This window comes from Parasteatoda tepidariorum, chromosome 6 (assembly GCF_043381705.1).
Source record: "Parasteatoda tepidariorum isolate YZ-2023 chromosome 6, CAS_Ptep_4.0, whole genome shotgun sequence".
In the NCBI taxonomy this organism is placed as follows: domain Eukaryota; kingdom Metazoa; phylum Arthropoda; class Arachnida; order Araneae; family Theridiidae; genus Parasteatoda; species Parasteatoda tepidariorum.
Window position 1 is genome coordinate 60,899,643 of NC_092209.1, and position 15,993 is coordinate 60,915,635.

The 15,993-nt window shown below is 28.1% G+C and overlaps 1 protein-coding gene across 3 annotated transcripts; it reads right to left on the minus strand.

Annotated features, from left to right (window-relative positions):
- Nucleotides 1-2,142: 2,142 nt before the first annotated feature.
- On the minus strand, nucleotides 2,143-13,800 carry LOC107454232 (uncharacterized). Of its 3 annotated transcripts, none has more exons than XM_071182422.1 (3): nucleotides 13,726-13,800; nucleotides 9,698-9,929; nucleotides 2,143-3,307 (listed from the first exon to the last, which is right to left on the minus strand). In XM_071182422.1, exons 2-3 carry the CDS (start codon nucleotides 9,904-9,906, stop codon nucleotides 3,169-3,171), a joined length of 348 nt encoding a protein of 115 aa, XP_071038523.1. In that variant the 5' UTR covers nucleotides 9,907-9,929; nucleotides 13,726-13,800; the 3' UTR covers nucleotides 2,143-3,168. The 3 variants fall into 3 exon arrangements, with proteins under 3 accessions (XP_071038523.1, XP_071038522.1, XP_015926832.1); XM_071182421.1 differs by lacking the exon at nucleotides 13,726-13,800 and adding an exon at nucleotides 13,312-13,664; XM_016071346.3 differs by lacking the exon at nucleotides 13,726-13,800 and adding an exon at nucleotides 13,234-13,658.
- Nucleotides 13,801-15,993: the final 2,193 nt, after the last annotated feature.

The following is a 15,993-nucleotide window of genomic DNA, read 5'->3' on the forward strand; positions in this document are numbered from 1 at the left end:
CTGCTGATTCTTCTACGATTAACGTCGCAATTTGCGAAGTTTAACTTCTTCCTTGCGGAGGGACTCCACGCACTATTTTTTTTATTTGGGTGAGCATTACGCTGGTCTTGGGATATTTAAAAATTCCATAGAAAGATCAATTTATAGTTTGTATTTATTTATGCTACGGAATATCTATAATTATGTCGCAATTTGAGAGGAAATTTATGTTAAGATTTATTTTACAATCTCACGATGTTAATTTTTCTTATATCATTTGAAGTTAAATCTAAGCGTGCCAAAGTATGAACTTAACAGTTTCGCCGTTAAAAAACGTTGAGCAATTTTTATAAAAAACAAACTGAATTCGAAATTAAAAAAAAAATTTGCACCTAGCGGGACTTTAATTAATATTTTATGATATTACAAATAATACAGTTTTAAAAGCTTTATTCTGTTATTGGCATATTAATATTATTTTAATTATTTCTTAAAAAAAACGAAATAAAGAATTGAAAGTCAAAAGATTTCTGAAGATTATTAGAGGAATAAAATTTAATATGAAATAAAATTTAATAATAAAAAGATTACATTTCAATTTCAAAATGAAAAAAAATTTGAAAAATTTCCATTCATTTACGATTGTTTTTTAAAGTAATGTAAATATTTTAAAAATGCCCTTTAAAAATTACCTAGTCGTAAAAATTGACTTAAACTGTAGTTAATTTTTTCATAAAATAATAACGGAATTTAACTGGCAATTTAAAATTTCTGAAGAATCCGATAATATAATAATTCGAAAATGATTGTTTTGATTAGTAAAGTGTGTATTTGATAAGTTAAATCTTTTATATATAATCATAAATTGCTTTTTAAATAATTTTTTTTATTTGACTGTTAGTTTTATTCAGTTATCACTTCCCAAATATTGTGTTGCAATTATTATTCCACATAAATTATAACATTTCTCAGTAGGGTAGTTTAAAATTTAATGACGTTTAAAATTTTTTTATTATTTAAGTTCTGTGATAACAGGCAGAAATGGAGGGCATAATACATATCAAGCTCAATCGCTTTTTTCTGACATCGTGATATTCTTTCTACCTAAAGTTTGATTTTTATGAAAACATATTGTTTAGAATTTCGATACTAAATTCAGGATTCATTATATGAATTATTAAAGTTGTATTTAAACCAGAGTTTCATAAGATTTTTAAAGTTGAATATCACAGATCTATCGTAAAATGGCACATGCTTGACCCAAAAGTCACGGAAAAAATGTATCTTTGTCATGAAAAAAACTTGTTTACTTCTTACTTTTCAAACGTAAACATAGGTGTAATATCACAATTAATTATTTTTACTTAGAGGTATAATCACAAAATTATGGTCAATAAGTGCAAGTTTCGATTATTTTTTTTACATGTATTTTTAGTAAGTAAAACCCTTAAACGAGTGAACACGATTTTTTGCTTTTTTTGCTAATGTGTTTGAACATTTTGTTTTTTGTAGTTTTTGTATGTACACCAGGAAAAAATAAAGTCTGGTCAAAACTTACCAGTGGTAAAATTTACCGTGTTTCTGGCTCTATGGGAACAATAAAAAGATTGACATTTTTCACCGGAGTTTTTTGTTGAGGACTTCGTTAAAATTTATTATAAGATATGGTTTTATAAGATATGGTTTTATAATATATGGTAAAATTTGGTGAAATTTAGTACTTTTATCATTTTATTTTGATATCTAAGAGAATAACATAAAAATCACTCATTCGATTATATTTACACTTCAGTTTTGTATTTCTTACTAACTGTGTGGTAATAATTAGTATAATTTTGAAAACCAGAATTTCCGGTAAATCATTACCATATATAATTGGAAAAAATACCACATTGGTTTAAAAAGAGTATATATTGATTTTTAATATCATAATTATGTTTTTCTACTTGAAATGTCATTACCATATACTGTGGTAATTTTACCAGAATTTTTTCCTCTGGGAAAATGTTATGTATATTTTAATTGCAGACATAGTGAATTGCATCAATATTAAAATTTATATTTTGTACTGAAGGTTACTTGATATTGCTTCTGAGATACTTGAAATTGAAAACATATATTTATGGATATAAAATTAGAATAATAAAGTAAGTGAAAAAAAAATTTAACTGAACAATGATTTATTCACAAACACACACAAGAAAAAACATCACAAAACTTTGCTCTTAACGTACAAAGATTATGAACACTATACAGATGCAAATACAGAATTATTAATTTCTTATTGTAAAAGAAATATCATATTTACAATTCATTAAAATGTCAAAAATTCACTACTTCAGCAAGAAAGAAATAATTTTTAATTATTAAATAAGAATATTATAGATATCTACGTAATTACAGCTTCAGAAAATTAAAATAATTATTTTGATTTGAAGTTTTCAAGGAAAAACTATTTAACAAGTGCTTAATGGTTTAATTGGTTTAAAATAAAAACAAATTCTAGCATATAAAACTTCTTAAATTGCACTACAACATTAAAAAAATTCTTAATTTGACAAAATAACTTTTGATTGTCATTTAATGAACCTTTTCTTTAAATATTTAAAGATATTAAATTCTGTTACTATAATCTATATTCTTGAACAATTAACAATTATTTGGCCTCTAAGAAAAATATGCATATTCTAACTAACAAACATAGAAGTAACTATAAACCGGTTCTTGTCATCTCGTGTACATGACTTGACGAACTTAGTTGATGACCCGCATTGTCGGTATTTTTTGCGGGTTGAAAACATTTGGGCTGGGGACTATATAAGGATATGCCATACTTTGTCCAAAGGGAAAATTTTTAAATCAAACTGCTCCATAATATTGTTGCAGATCTAAATTAGCCTTGTACTCCAACTAAGCCAAATCAACTTATCGTCGTTATGTAAATCGCGTTATTTCTCTACAAAATTACTCTTCCGAAGAGTTTAAAAATGTGGCTTATCATTATATTGCTCCAAGCCCAAACACTTTCCTAGGATCAGTACACATTTCAACAAATTATTCTATGCACTTTTTATATACGGTGTTACGAAAAATCTATTTACAAGATGACCTGAGTTAGCCCAAGTGGATGATATTCATGATGAAAATGGCGAAGACTATACAGAATTTATTTCAGGCACTACTCAAAGTTTAATATCCATGAATTCCTCCTCCTATACCGCCTCCATATCCACCGCCGAAACCTCCTCCATATCCACCACCGAAACCACCTCCATATCCACCATGTTCTAAACCATATCCAATTTCAGCGTGGGTGTGGTGATTTACTCTGGAATTATATAAAATGAAATTATTTTTATATTTTGAACAGTACATTATTTATTTTATTTCATCATCTTGTTACGCAACTGTTTTTTGAACACCATCTAGGGGCGCACTGTAAAAAATGGGCACTCAAATTTCACCAAAATTTCTGCTTATTTTGGCGAAACTGTTTTTTTTTTTTTTTTTGATATTGAAGGGAATTTAATTATCGACTGTGTTAACCTTCATCTATCAAAAGGTACCTCAAGTTAGAATCAAGTTAACATGTTTTATATACTAGTGATTTGGTACTTAATATTTGTAGTGGTAGTTACAGCAAAGTATATGCCCCAAGGAATAACTATCGTCACTTTATGGAGGAAACGAATTTCCCCAAAATTAAAGAAATATTTCGTTATTCTATTAAAAAAAAAAAAAAACAACTCGTAGCGACTAATTTATTTAAATTTCCTAATTATAACTTAACAGTGGGCACAATATAGGTGTATCAATGTTACTCGAACAACAACAGAAGGATGGATATAACAGAGAGGTAAATTATACTCAGCCCAAAGAGGGATTCGAATCCGAGATGTTTGGTACGAGGCCAACTCCTTTACCTCCAAACACCGGTCGACCTGTTTCGTCACTTTACTTTTGATTGTCTAGTCCTCGTTCTAGTGTTGTTGTTCTATTTAATAATCTCCCTCAATGCACTACGATGAGGTTACGAGTTGGGGGAAAAATTTCGTAATATATGTAGGAGTTTCGCACAAATCACGTGATTTCGTGACGTAACAATTTTTAAAATTAACGAAATAGTTCAAAGATTGCTGAATCGTCGAAAGTACGAGTTTTATTTTTGAGAGTACAACAAGAACAACTTACAGTCGGTCGACATCTGGCTCGAGAATGTGAAGTCTCCATTACTCGAATTTTGAATTTAAATGTAAGGTATTCTATTATCGTACTTTTCTTTCGTAAATTAAACATTTTTATTGTTCTGTGCTGTATCATTTAGTGCAAGCGTGCCTGTCTATTTACAGAAGAACGGTTGCAACGTCTAATAGCCGATTTATAGTGGATTTTGAGGTAACAGCCTTTAACTCCATTTGTTATTAATTTTGAATCTGGCCCAAAAGATGAGATGGAGAGTAAGAAGAATGTATTTTTTTGTTGAGAACTAACCAGCTCTCTCGTTACACAAAGAAAAAAACAAGCACTCGAATTTACTTTGGCTTGATTGACTAAAATGGAATTATAACAAATAATTAGTCTATAATTGGAGATATTAGAGAGATTATACAACTTGTTTCGGTTTATCTCTAATAATAATAGAGACTCAAAGTGCATGCATGAAAATTGCTCTATAAATCCCATTATCATTTAGGAGTTTTAAATAATGTTAGCCTTACGAGTTTTTTAGACATCCAGGCCATATGTATCCATTACTATATTGAACCATTGATAAAAAAAACATGAATAAAGAATAAATCTTGCTGTTTTGCTTAGACATCTGACGTAAACTATATGAAGAATCAGACTTAATGGGATACCTGAAAATGACATAGTGTGGGTATCTCGATCCTGATTGGCTGCTGAAACGTGGGATTTGATTACGTTAGCAACTACTCTTTCCATTCTATTTCGAATAAACCAAGCCAGTCAAGTATTAATTCTCCTTCGAGACACATTCTATATTCTTTTACAAAGATTTCAATTCTTGCACTATATATTTCTTACTTAATACCAAGACAGCCATGAGACCACGTAGAACATAAACAAACTGATTATGCATCGAAGTTGCCAGGTATACATAACAAAAATATTTCACGGTTGCAATAAAATACAAAAATAATATAGCTAAGTTAAGTAAAATGTGTAGATGAGAAGGAATTATATTGTAACAAATTCGATGTGCGATACGGTTAAACTTCGCTCGATTTTAACACGCCATCTTGTTTATAAACGATCAGCTGGTTAGGGTTTTTAAAACCGCTTACAGCTGGTATTTTTGAAAATCTGTGACTACAAAACTGTAGGCTTTTGTAATTATTCACAACTAGAATGGTTTTAAAACTACAAAAATGAAATTTAACTGAACATTGGAGTTAAGTTTTTTTAATTCGCGGTTTAGTTGTGCTTTGTCAAATGAACAATAGAATGGGGCCTAATTAGTTTATCTGATGATACAATTTATCGTGAGATGGGAAGTACAAGACTTTTTTATGTTAAGCTCTCTTCTGTGGTGCTGCTACTGCATGGATGAGAGTTTCGTATTTCTATAGTCCAGGGTCACCAAGTAGGATGCGGGAAGCTCATTGTATTTTGATGGAAAAGGCGAAATGGTGTGGTATAAATGCTGGGACTAGAAGCCCCGTTCTGTCTGTAATGACATTGGTAAATTAGACGACTCGGCTAAAGTATGTACTCATCTAGAAAGAGCCGTGGTGGCTCATGGGATAGAGCCTCTTACTTTTTTGATACCCGGGTTCAAATCCCCGCGGTAGCTGATTCGAATTCCACTTGTACCGATCAGAGTGCTGACGTAAAATGTCCTCGATGTTTGCCTGATCATGTGTTAGAGTCCCGTTGCCGTCAGGCTTACCGTGGGTGGTTTCCGTGGCTTTTTCGCCATGTAATGCAAATAAGTTTTGGTTCCATCAAAAAGTCCTCCACAAAGACAAATTTCTCCTACTACTCGATCTAGGAGTTCCCTTGTCTTCTGGATTGTGTTTAAAATTATAAGGCTACGGGGTTGAACAGTCGGAGTTGTAGTCGTAAACTCAAAATTTGGATCCGCTGTACAATGACGGTTATGAATTAAAATAAAATATATGTTATTGAAGTTAGTAATTCAGAAAAAAAACTTGAGTGCTAAATTTTTTCTTTTTAACATATAAAAGAGTGTATATTTTATGCTTCTAATTCTATTTGTTGCATTATTAATAGGCAAGCAAGTTTACTGATCGTTAAGACACGGGTGTCGAAGTCAAGAATCGCTGGCTTCTATCAGTGTGCGGGTGGGTGACCACTTGGATCAGTCTACTAAGGAACCGAGGATTCTCGGTATTGGTCCTTGTTAAACTGTTCAAGAGTAAAGCGCTCGATTTCAAGCACAGGTAGTCAAGCTACCGAAATAGGGGTGCCATCCTTACTGCAGAGGATCAAAATTGTGATGGTATGTCTTTAGAAATATCCTTAGGGATGCTTCCCAGATCGCCACCAATAGCCCATTGTGTAGCACTAGGGCGACGTAAGTAAATTATAACATTACATCAACATTATTAATATTTCAATTTCGTAATTATTAATGGGTAAACATAAGGAATTTCTTCAGACATTAATTAAACAACATAATTATTCACAAGCAACAGAGAATGTAAACAAATATATTTAAAAACAGAGAATGCAAACAAATATATGAAAAAACAAAAGATTCATTTTCTCGCTTTATAAGATTGCTTTATACAAAACTGAATTTATAAATTAAGAAGGAGTTTTCTGAAAAATGAAAAAAAGTAGTTCACTTTAATGAGTGTTGTTTTTAACTGCAACTGCAATAGGAGTAAAAATAATAACTTAAAGAATTTTAACCGAATATTCAACGAAATATTTCTTTAAACCTGCTATTATATCAAGCCTTCGATCGAAGATTAGTTTTTTGTAGCTATTTATTGTACTAATTTTGAAGTAATTTGATAAATGTCTGGTAATTGTTTCAATCTTAAATATTTATTTAGTGTTAAATTTTTTTTAATTTATGTGTAGCACCATTTTATGGGAAATAACACTTATTTTAAGACGAATAAATATTGTTTCAATAGTTCACAAGAGGATTAGCTTAGGAATGTGTAATTTTCTAAAAAATACAAAGAAGTAATTCTTAAATATGTTTTTGTTCAGAATATATATATTTGTTTGAAATATGAGTACCTACCTGCTGAAAAAATATTAAAAAAATTCGAATCAGACTTGATTATCATAATTTGATACGTTAGAATTGAAAATAGTTTTGCATAATATTCACCAAACACAGCAGGTAAAGAACGAAAAGAATTAAAAAATTTTTTTTATCAGTAGTAAAAAAGAATGAGTAATAATGATTCATTTTTATTATCGTTTTCATTTTCATTTAACGATTGCAGATAAATACTTAAATATAAAATAAATAATTTCATTGAAACAATGCTAATTTTGAGTACAATACAAATAATAAAATTTTAATTTTTTCTATACTTTAAATATGCATCATATTTTTTCAGTAAGCAATTTGATAATTCGAAATTTTTTTTTTTCTCAACGCAAAAAAATCTTATACTTAAATATTATCATCATTATCGTTTTCTCCTCAGTAAATTATGTCTCAAAAAAATTTTCTGCTAGATTTGTTTTTCATTTTTACTTTCAAACAATATACAAAAAAATAAATTTTATTAAATATATATTATTTTATTAAATGATAGTAGAGAAATTTTTGAATTATGAGACAACATTATAAAGTATCTAAATTTACTTAACAAAATACAAAATTTGTGCAAAATCGGTCGAATTGCTCCTGAGAAATCGAATTTTTAAAAAGTCGTATATTTTAAGTTCTCGATTTCTCAGAGACTATTTAACCGATTTTGCTCAAATTATGTATTTTCGCATGTAAAACTATATTCCTTAAAATGATGGAAAAAAATTTATACCTTACATTTATAATTTTTTTTATCATTATTAAATAAGACAATGAAAAGTAATAAATATTTGCTAAAAGTTGCATGGAATTATCTTTGGATAAGCGAATTTTATAATTGTACGCAAAATTTTTTTAATTCGCTATAAAAGTTCTCGAGATATAACGAAATGCTCAAAAAGTAAAATAAATATAAAAGGGTCCAAATTTTAGTGACCTCCCCTGACCATACTAGGGATAATATTTCCCAGATTGTGACTATCCCCTATATTTTGGGGATCAGAAATTCCAATCTGTTGAAAATAAGGTATGTTTATTTAGAGAAAGGACATTTTTGTGCCTGATTTCGTAACTTAAAATATCGTTAAAATATCGTCGTTATTAATTAGGATATCTGAGGTCAGTCTCTCGAGCCAGCCATTAAGATTGACTCCTGGAACGTGAAGATCTAATCAATAGATAAGAAGTTATTTTGGGTGGTCTATTTTTTTGCCGCATTGTACATATTCTTACATTATAATGTATGTAAAAAGTATTTAAGAGAGTTGATAAACAAATCCATTGATACTGGTTCGAAAAGATTTAATAAATAGAACTTCTTTTTGAATTTATTTGCTAAATTGCCTTTCATTTTTTCACTTGACTTTCTTTCTTTTTCTTTTCTTTCTTTGTTTTTTTTTTTTTGAAAAAAAATTTTTTTTACACACCTAAACATTTTCTAGAATATATATTATTAATGCAGTTTTCGTTAGATGCATGAAGCATTTTTTAAAAACCATTTTTGCAAAATGGAGAAAAAGGGCTTAGCAATCAGAATTTATGATTGTTAATATGAAACAATAACCTATTGACGCAACAGAGATTGTTATATTTTCTCCTTAAAATTGTCAAGCAAATGAGGTGAAAATTAAGAAATTGTGGATTTTGCATGAATTAAAAACGTTGTCACGGAAAAGTGCAAATGAATGAGTGCTCCATTCATATATGCCAACACATAAGCTTTTTAAAACATATTCTTCGGAGCTCTCGTGGTCGTGTTAATTATAAATAACAAAATTAAAAAAAAAAAATTAAAATTTCACAGTTTATTTAATTTATGAATTTGCAAAATAATGGAATTTATGAATTTAACAATATAAAAAAAATGTTTTATTTATTGTATCTTATCATTAATAATTATTTTGAAAATGGAGAAATTCAATTCTAATAATGTGTTTTTAACCCAAATTATATGATAGGGTTTTATAAAAATTTATTAAATTTACGAGTATTTAGCGTTTCACTGAAAATATACCTACAAATTAAAAACGTCCTAATTCATAAATAAAAAGATTAAAATATTTTCTGTAAATGCGAAATGGACTATTATTAAGTATGTTTTATCAAGTAATCAGGTTTGATTTGTTATGAAGGTTTTGTCATTTTTGTTTAGCATTGGAACAGAAATAAATTTGAGTTACATAGTAAGTTGGAGAGAATAATGATAAGTTTTGAGCAACAATGGTGAGATTTGAGCAATAATGATGTTAAGCATTGAGCAATAATAATGATAAATATTAAATAATAATAATAATAATGGCAATGGCTAAGTAAAAATGATGGAAAACTTTGTTCGAAAATGATGGCAATCATTAACAGTAATGATGTCAAATGTTAAGTAATAATGATGAAGTAATGTTAATGGTAATTAAACATGGATTATAAATTCAATTCAACTAATTTAAAAATACTTACGGGTAAGGTTCGTGGTGTATGTTTTCTTGGAAAATAGGGATCGGGAGAGGAAGAGGCAACGGGAAGAGTATTTTTTTTCCTGTCAAAGCATTTGCTAACAGAACAGTTTTCACGAGCTTCTTAAGACGAAGGTGACCCCCAGCTTCTGATTGCTGCAGGAATACAGCGGACATCACCAACAGCATTGCTATAATTGTAAAACTTCTCATCTTTGAAACTCAAGGATTGGAACCTAGAATATATTTCAATAATTTTTTTTAATAAGTCTATATATTTTGCCTATGCTGAAAATGTGGTTATAATTGTAAAACTTCTCGTCTTTTCAAACTTAAGGATTGGAACCTAGAATATATTTCAATCATTTTTTTAAATAAGTCTATATATTTTGCCAATGCTGAAAATGTGGTTATAATTGTAAAACTTCTCGTCTTTCAAACTTAAGGTTTGGAACCTAGAGCATATTTCAATCATTTTTTTTAATAAGTCTATATATTTCGCCAATGCTGAAAATGTGGTTATAATTGTAAAACTTCTCATCTTTGAAACTCAAGGATTGGAACCTAGAATATATTTCAATCATTTTTTAATAAGCCTATATATTTTGCCTATGCTGAAAATGTGGTTATAATTGTAAAACTTCTCGTCTTTCAAACTTAAGGATTGGAACCTAGAATATATTTCAATCATTTTTTTTTAATAAGTCTATATATTTTGCCAATGCTGAAAATGTGGTTATAATTGTAAAACTTCTCGTCTTTCAAACTTAAGGATTAAAACCTAGAATATATTTCAATCATTTTTTTAAAAATAAGTCTGTATATTTTGCCAATGCTGAAAATAATGTGGTTATGTGGGTACCATTATTAATTTTTTTTAAATTTTTAACAACATATAGTTTAAGAATGGTTTGAAATTCAATAATCTTCAATATATATATTGTCTTCATATATCGTAAATCAGCTTCTTTAGTAAATTTAAATTTTAAATGCGTTTTGTTTTAACCGAACTGCTTTTTTTTTCACGAGCAAAGATGCGCAAAATGTGTTCTTTGACGATAAAAATTGTATCATTTTCTCTTTTAATTTGATGAATAAGGGTGTTAAAAATAATTTTACAAAATGAGGTATGAAGCATTCTTAAAAGAAAAATGAAATATTAAATACTGAAACACTGCTATAAAATAAAACATTAAAAAGATGATGAAATAAAAATCAAATAAAAATAATTTAAATTATAAGCTTTCATATATGGTCAATTAATTGCCTTTCGGATTTATATTGAAAGCAAATGTCCATAACGTCTGACAATTTTTTTAAACCCTCTTCTGCATATTTAGATATAAGCAAACAGCAAGCTAAAAGCAAATCTATGATTTTTCTTGATTCTACTCACATGGAAACACTCTATGGTGCTCAGGGAAAATTTTTCTTAGACAAGTACGTTGCACAGCAACCATAGGGAAAAATTAGGTAACGAGAAGGGGAAAAAAATTAATTTCTATCATTTGTATTGCGGTAAAAAAAAACAAGGAATTTTATAAAATTTTCCTTGATCAGTGGATTTTTAACCGAATATATTGTAATGAGCCTGCTAATTGTTTTGTCTCTAATGTAAAAATTAGCCTCAAGTATCTTGTTAGCCAAAAGAGAAAAGAGGTTCAACCGGGTCTGTTATGCAAGGAGTTTTGCTCGTTTATGAGGATGGGAGTTTCAGTCCTTAAAAAAGCTGTTTGTTTTGATTTTGAAGATAAAATTTGTGCTTTGTCATTAAGCACCGTGAAGTATTCCGTTGTCATTTATAACCAATGAATTAAATCATAAGAATTTGATCATGTTAAGTCTTGCTGCAGATTTATCTGCGTCCGATTTTGTAATTTAAAATAACGTCTGCACTAACTAATTAGCTTCTTTGAACTCACCCCTTTAAACCATAAAGTTTGAGTCCTAGTATGCGAATATCTGATCATTAAATCAACAGTTATTAAGGGTGTTTCTTTCTCTCTTTTTTTTTTTTTTCTTCTTCTTCTTGTACATTGCACGTGCTCACAAAACAACTTCATCTCGAATAATGAGCAGAAAATGTGCAAAGAGAAATGGATAAAAGTATCGGGTGGCAAGTAAAAAATTTTAACTTAATGTCTTAACTTCATTCGTAACCGAAGCCAAGGTAAATATGATTATTATGCAAATTCTTATTACCATGAAATATTTTATTAATATTATTCGAAATATAATTCTACTTATTTAGGGATGATAGAAATGAATGGAGAAATGATTTGTCTGAATTATTTTAAGTGTATAAATTTTCTCATATAAATTCCAAAGCTGTAATACTATACTTTTAATAAAAATTGCTATACGCTCATCATTAAAATTAAACACCGCTCCGAAAGGATTAAAATAGGAAGAATCATTTAAGAAAGAAAAATAGGCGAAATTTCACCTTTCTAACACAACTAATACGAAATGTTTTTAGTTTTTAATTTTTGTAGATATTTATTCAAAATTTCAAAACAAATTTTAAGAAAAAACCTTATTTTTCTACACTCTGTACACTACTACTGTAAGCTTACATATTGTTATAAAAATGCAACATGTTTAAGACACATTTTAAATTAAAATTAATAATTATTATAATTAGTTATTGATGTCATTTCAAATAGTTTTGCTGCACACTGTATAATTCATTAAACTGAAAACCCAAAACTGAAAATAAAACATATTTAATAAGAACTTTAAATTAAAATCAATTAGCTTTAAATTTTTTAAAATTATTATTTAAAAACTTTAAAATACATTCAAAACTATTTTCAATACACACTGCACAGTAAAGGCAAACTTGAAATCATTTATTAAAATGAAAAGGATGACAATGATTAACTTTTTTAATTAAAATTAATAATTATTATAATTAGTTATTGATATCATTTCAAATGTTTTTGCTACACACTATAATTCATTAAACTGAAAACCCAAAACTAGTTATTCAAATAAAACATATTTAATAAAAATTTAAAATTAAAATCAATCAGCTTTTAATTTTTAAAAAAAAGTATTATTTAAAAATTTTAAATTACATTCAAAACTATTTTCACATCACACTGCATAGTAAATGCAAGCTTGAAATCATTTATTAAAATGAAAAAGATGAAAATGGTAAACATTTTTAATTAAAATTAATAATTATTATAATTAGTTATTGATATCATTTCAAATATTTTTGCTACACACTATATAATTCATTAAACTGAAAACCCAAAACTAGTTATTCAAATAAAACATATTTAATAAAAATTTAAAATTAAAATCAATCAGCTTTTAATTTTTTAAAAAAAGTATTATTTAAAAATTTTAAATTACATTCAAAACTACTTTCACATCACACTGCATAGTAAATGCAAGCTTGAAATCATTTATTAAAATGAAAAAAAAAATTATAAGCATTTTTAATTAAAATTAATTAAAAACACTAATTTTAAGTTTCAAATTTACTTTCAAATTTTATTTTTAAGTTAATTAATGAAAAAAAAAACTTACCAAAAGATATTTTTTCGATTCACCTAACAGACCACTGAAAGAAAATTATAACAAGAGCACGGTTGAATAAATACTGACCTGCGAACTGCGACAATCTTCCTTTAAATACTGAGGGTGGTGTTCATGTGGGAAAAAACAAACTGAAATAAAAAGAAATAAACCAGTCTACAAAAAAATGGCAAAAAATTATCAATGAAGACAGGAGGGGCTCTAAAACCAGGAACAAAAAAAAAAAGAAAAGACAACAGCCGCCCTAGTTAGCAGAAGAAGAACCACACCGCTCTTTATAAATGACGAAATAGTCCGTCAAGAATTTCACCCATTGGATCAGACAATAGCCTAGTTATTTTTCGATGGGAATCCCCTTTTTATTACCCCCACGTCAATTTAAAACGTTATTTCATAGTTTCAATTCCTTCCGTCAAACGAAAGTGATACCCCAGGGGAAAGGTAGAACCTTGACGAAAAGTAGTCTATTAGTTCGTGTGATACCTGCTGCAAGAATCCACCGTGGGCAACGTCTAGTTAACAGTTCTTTTTCGTTAATTGGTAGGAAACAATTGGCAGTTTTCTTCCCGCTCACGATTGTTTTGTGTTGCGGTTTTTCTTCCGAAAAATAAAACGACTTCCGATTATTAAGCATCAGAAACAGGCGGAAATAAATATGCATAAAAGGAAGTAACTTTACAAAAGATGTCCCAGAATTTGTATAGAGTGGTCAGTGTAAAATAATGAAGTGTTTTGTTATAGTGAAGTGAGATCATTTTGATGGATTAAAATCGCTTTGAATATCCAAAGAAAAAGGGACTGTACAAAAGAAACACTAGCGTTAATGGATTTGTCTATACTCAGCAGAAAAACAGTGTTTTTTTTTTCTTCCGCGAAAATATTTTTTATAACCCTTATCATAATCGTAGCATAGTCTTTCACCAAAAATTATTTTTGTGAAATTTATGATTCAGTTTTAGATTCACTTATAAACAAACAATCATATTTTTTAAACGTCATAAGTAAAACTTTTTTAGAGTCAGAAACCTTTGAAATAATCTTAAAGAGGCTTTTTCCGGAAAATAATATCTTGTGATGCAAATTTAACTCCGAAGTAATTCCACCGATTTTATAAATTGTTTCTTTACATCAATGAGCAGTAAGAAAATTTAATTTTTTTTTCGAAGTTAATAATAAAAATAATAATTTTAGTGGAATTTTGGATTCACATTTAGCTTACTTACGTGACCACCCTGTTATGTATAACGCTTTTAAATTTGTACATCTGACGATAGACTAAAAATGTCATTTAAAAAAATGTAGCTTGAAAATAGAATCTGAAGGGACGTGAAAATGTCCTTGATCTGTTAAAAAATCTCACGCAACTGAAGAAAAAGAAAATTTAACTTGCCATATGAACGGTAAAGTTACCAAATGAATGGTTTAAATAAATATTTTGGTTTACCGGATATTTTGGTTTAATTAACCAGAACTATAGTTTTTTTTATTACCTGAAGTATCATTACCATACAGTACTGCAAATTCCCCAGAATTTTTTTCTTCTTGTAAGTTTTAATAATATTACTAAGTAATTGTTGATTTTAAATAATGTATTTTATTATTTAAGATTTGTATTATTTATTATTACATTATTTTATTTAAAATTAAACATAGCAGTTAAAGAAATAAATTAGAATTTTTTTTTAAATTGAAATATTGAAATTGCGCAAAACCATTGTAAAAAAGTTCTAGGAATACCTCACTTGCGCATTCGTGTATAACATCTTATGACAAGAATAATTTTAAGTGAACGCTAATGAACTTGTAAGTTATAAGATATCATAAAATTCATTTGCATATCTTTTTAATACGTTTCGAAACAAAGTAAAATAGATTTTAGACTTTACGAATTAAACATAATTTATTAATAATTCATTTATTTATATTGATTTTACAATAGTTTCAATAATTTCCTGTGTTCTTTTTCAATATCTTAATCAAGCACAGACTCCAAAAAAGTTCAAATGTGATATATTAAGTTTGCGATTTGTTATAATTAAAGTAACAGTAATATTTATTTATAATTTTTTTTTAATTGTTCACGTAATTATTAATATTATTTATTCACATATTACAAAACTTCCTTTATTCTTTTAAACTATAACAAGGATTTATCTTTTAACTAACCATAACTGTGTTCGAGTAAATTTTTTTTTTTACTCTTATAAAATTTTCTTCTTGATTTCTCTAATTTTAATAATCCTGATTCCACAATGCTGAATAGACATCATTTTTGCTTCATTCTCAAATGTTCGAGATTTAGAGAAGGTTTTAAAATTTTTATGCCGAACAAATAAACTTTTAACCGAAACTAAATTAGAATCCGGTTCAAGCAGTCCAAACAAATTCGAATGACCCAAATTAAATTTAGAAGGTAGTTAAACTATGGTGACTAAATAGAGGTATCTTTAGACTTATTGAGTAAGTAAAACAGAGTGACAAAGTGTACTTTCATAAAAAGAGGAAGTAATGGATATAAAATCATCATCTTTCTGTGCGGTTAGAAGCTCGGCCCACCCTCAAATATCGCTTGATGTAGTCCAAAATTATGTCAATCACTTTGTTCTCATTTAAAGGAAACACCAACAGTAAAACATTACTTAGAGGGTTTTCACACTTTTTTCTTTTGAATAAACTGAAACACTCTAAAAAAAGAAGAGCTGTCGTTACCTTATAACTTAAAAAAAAGGCATACTGAGGGATCATGTTATT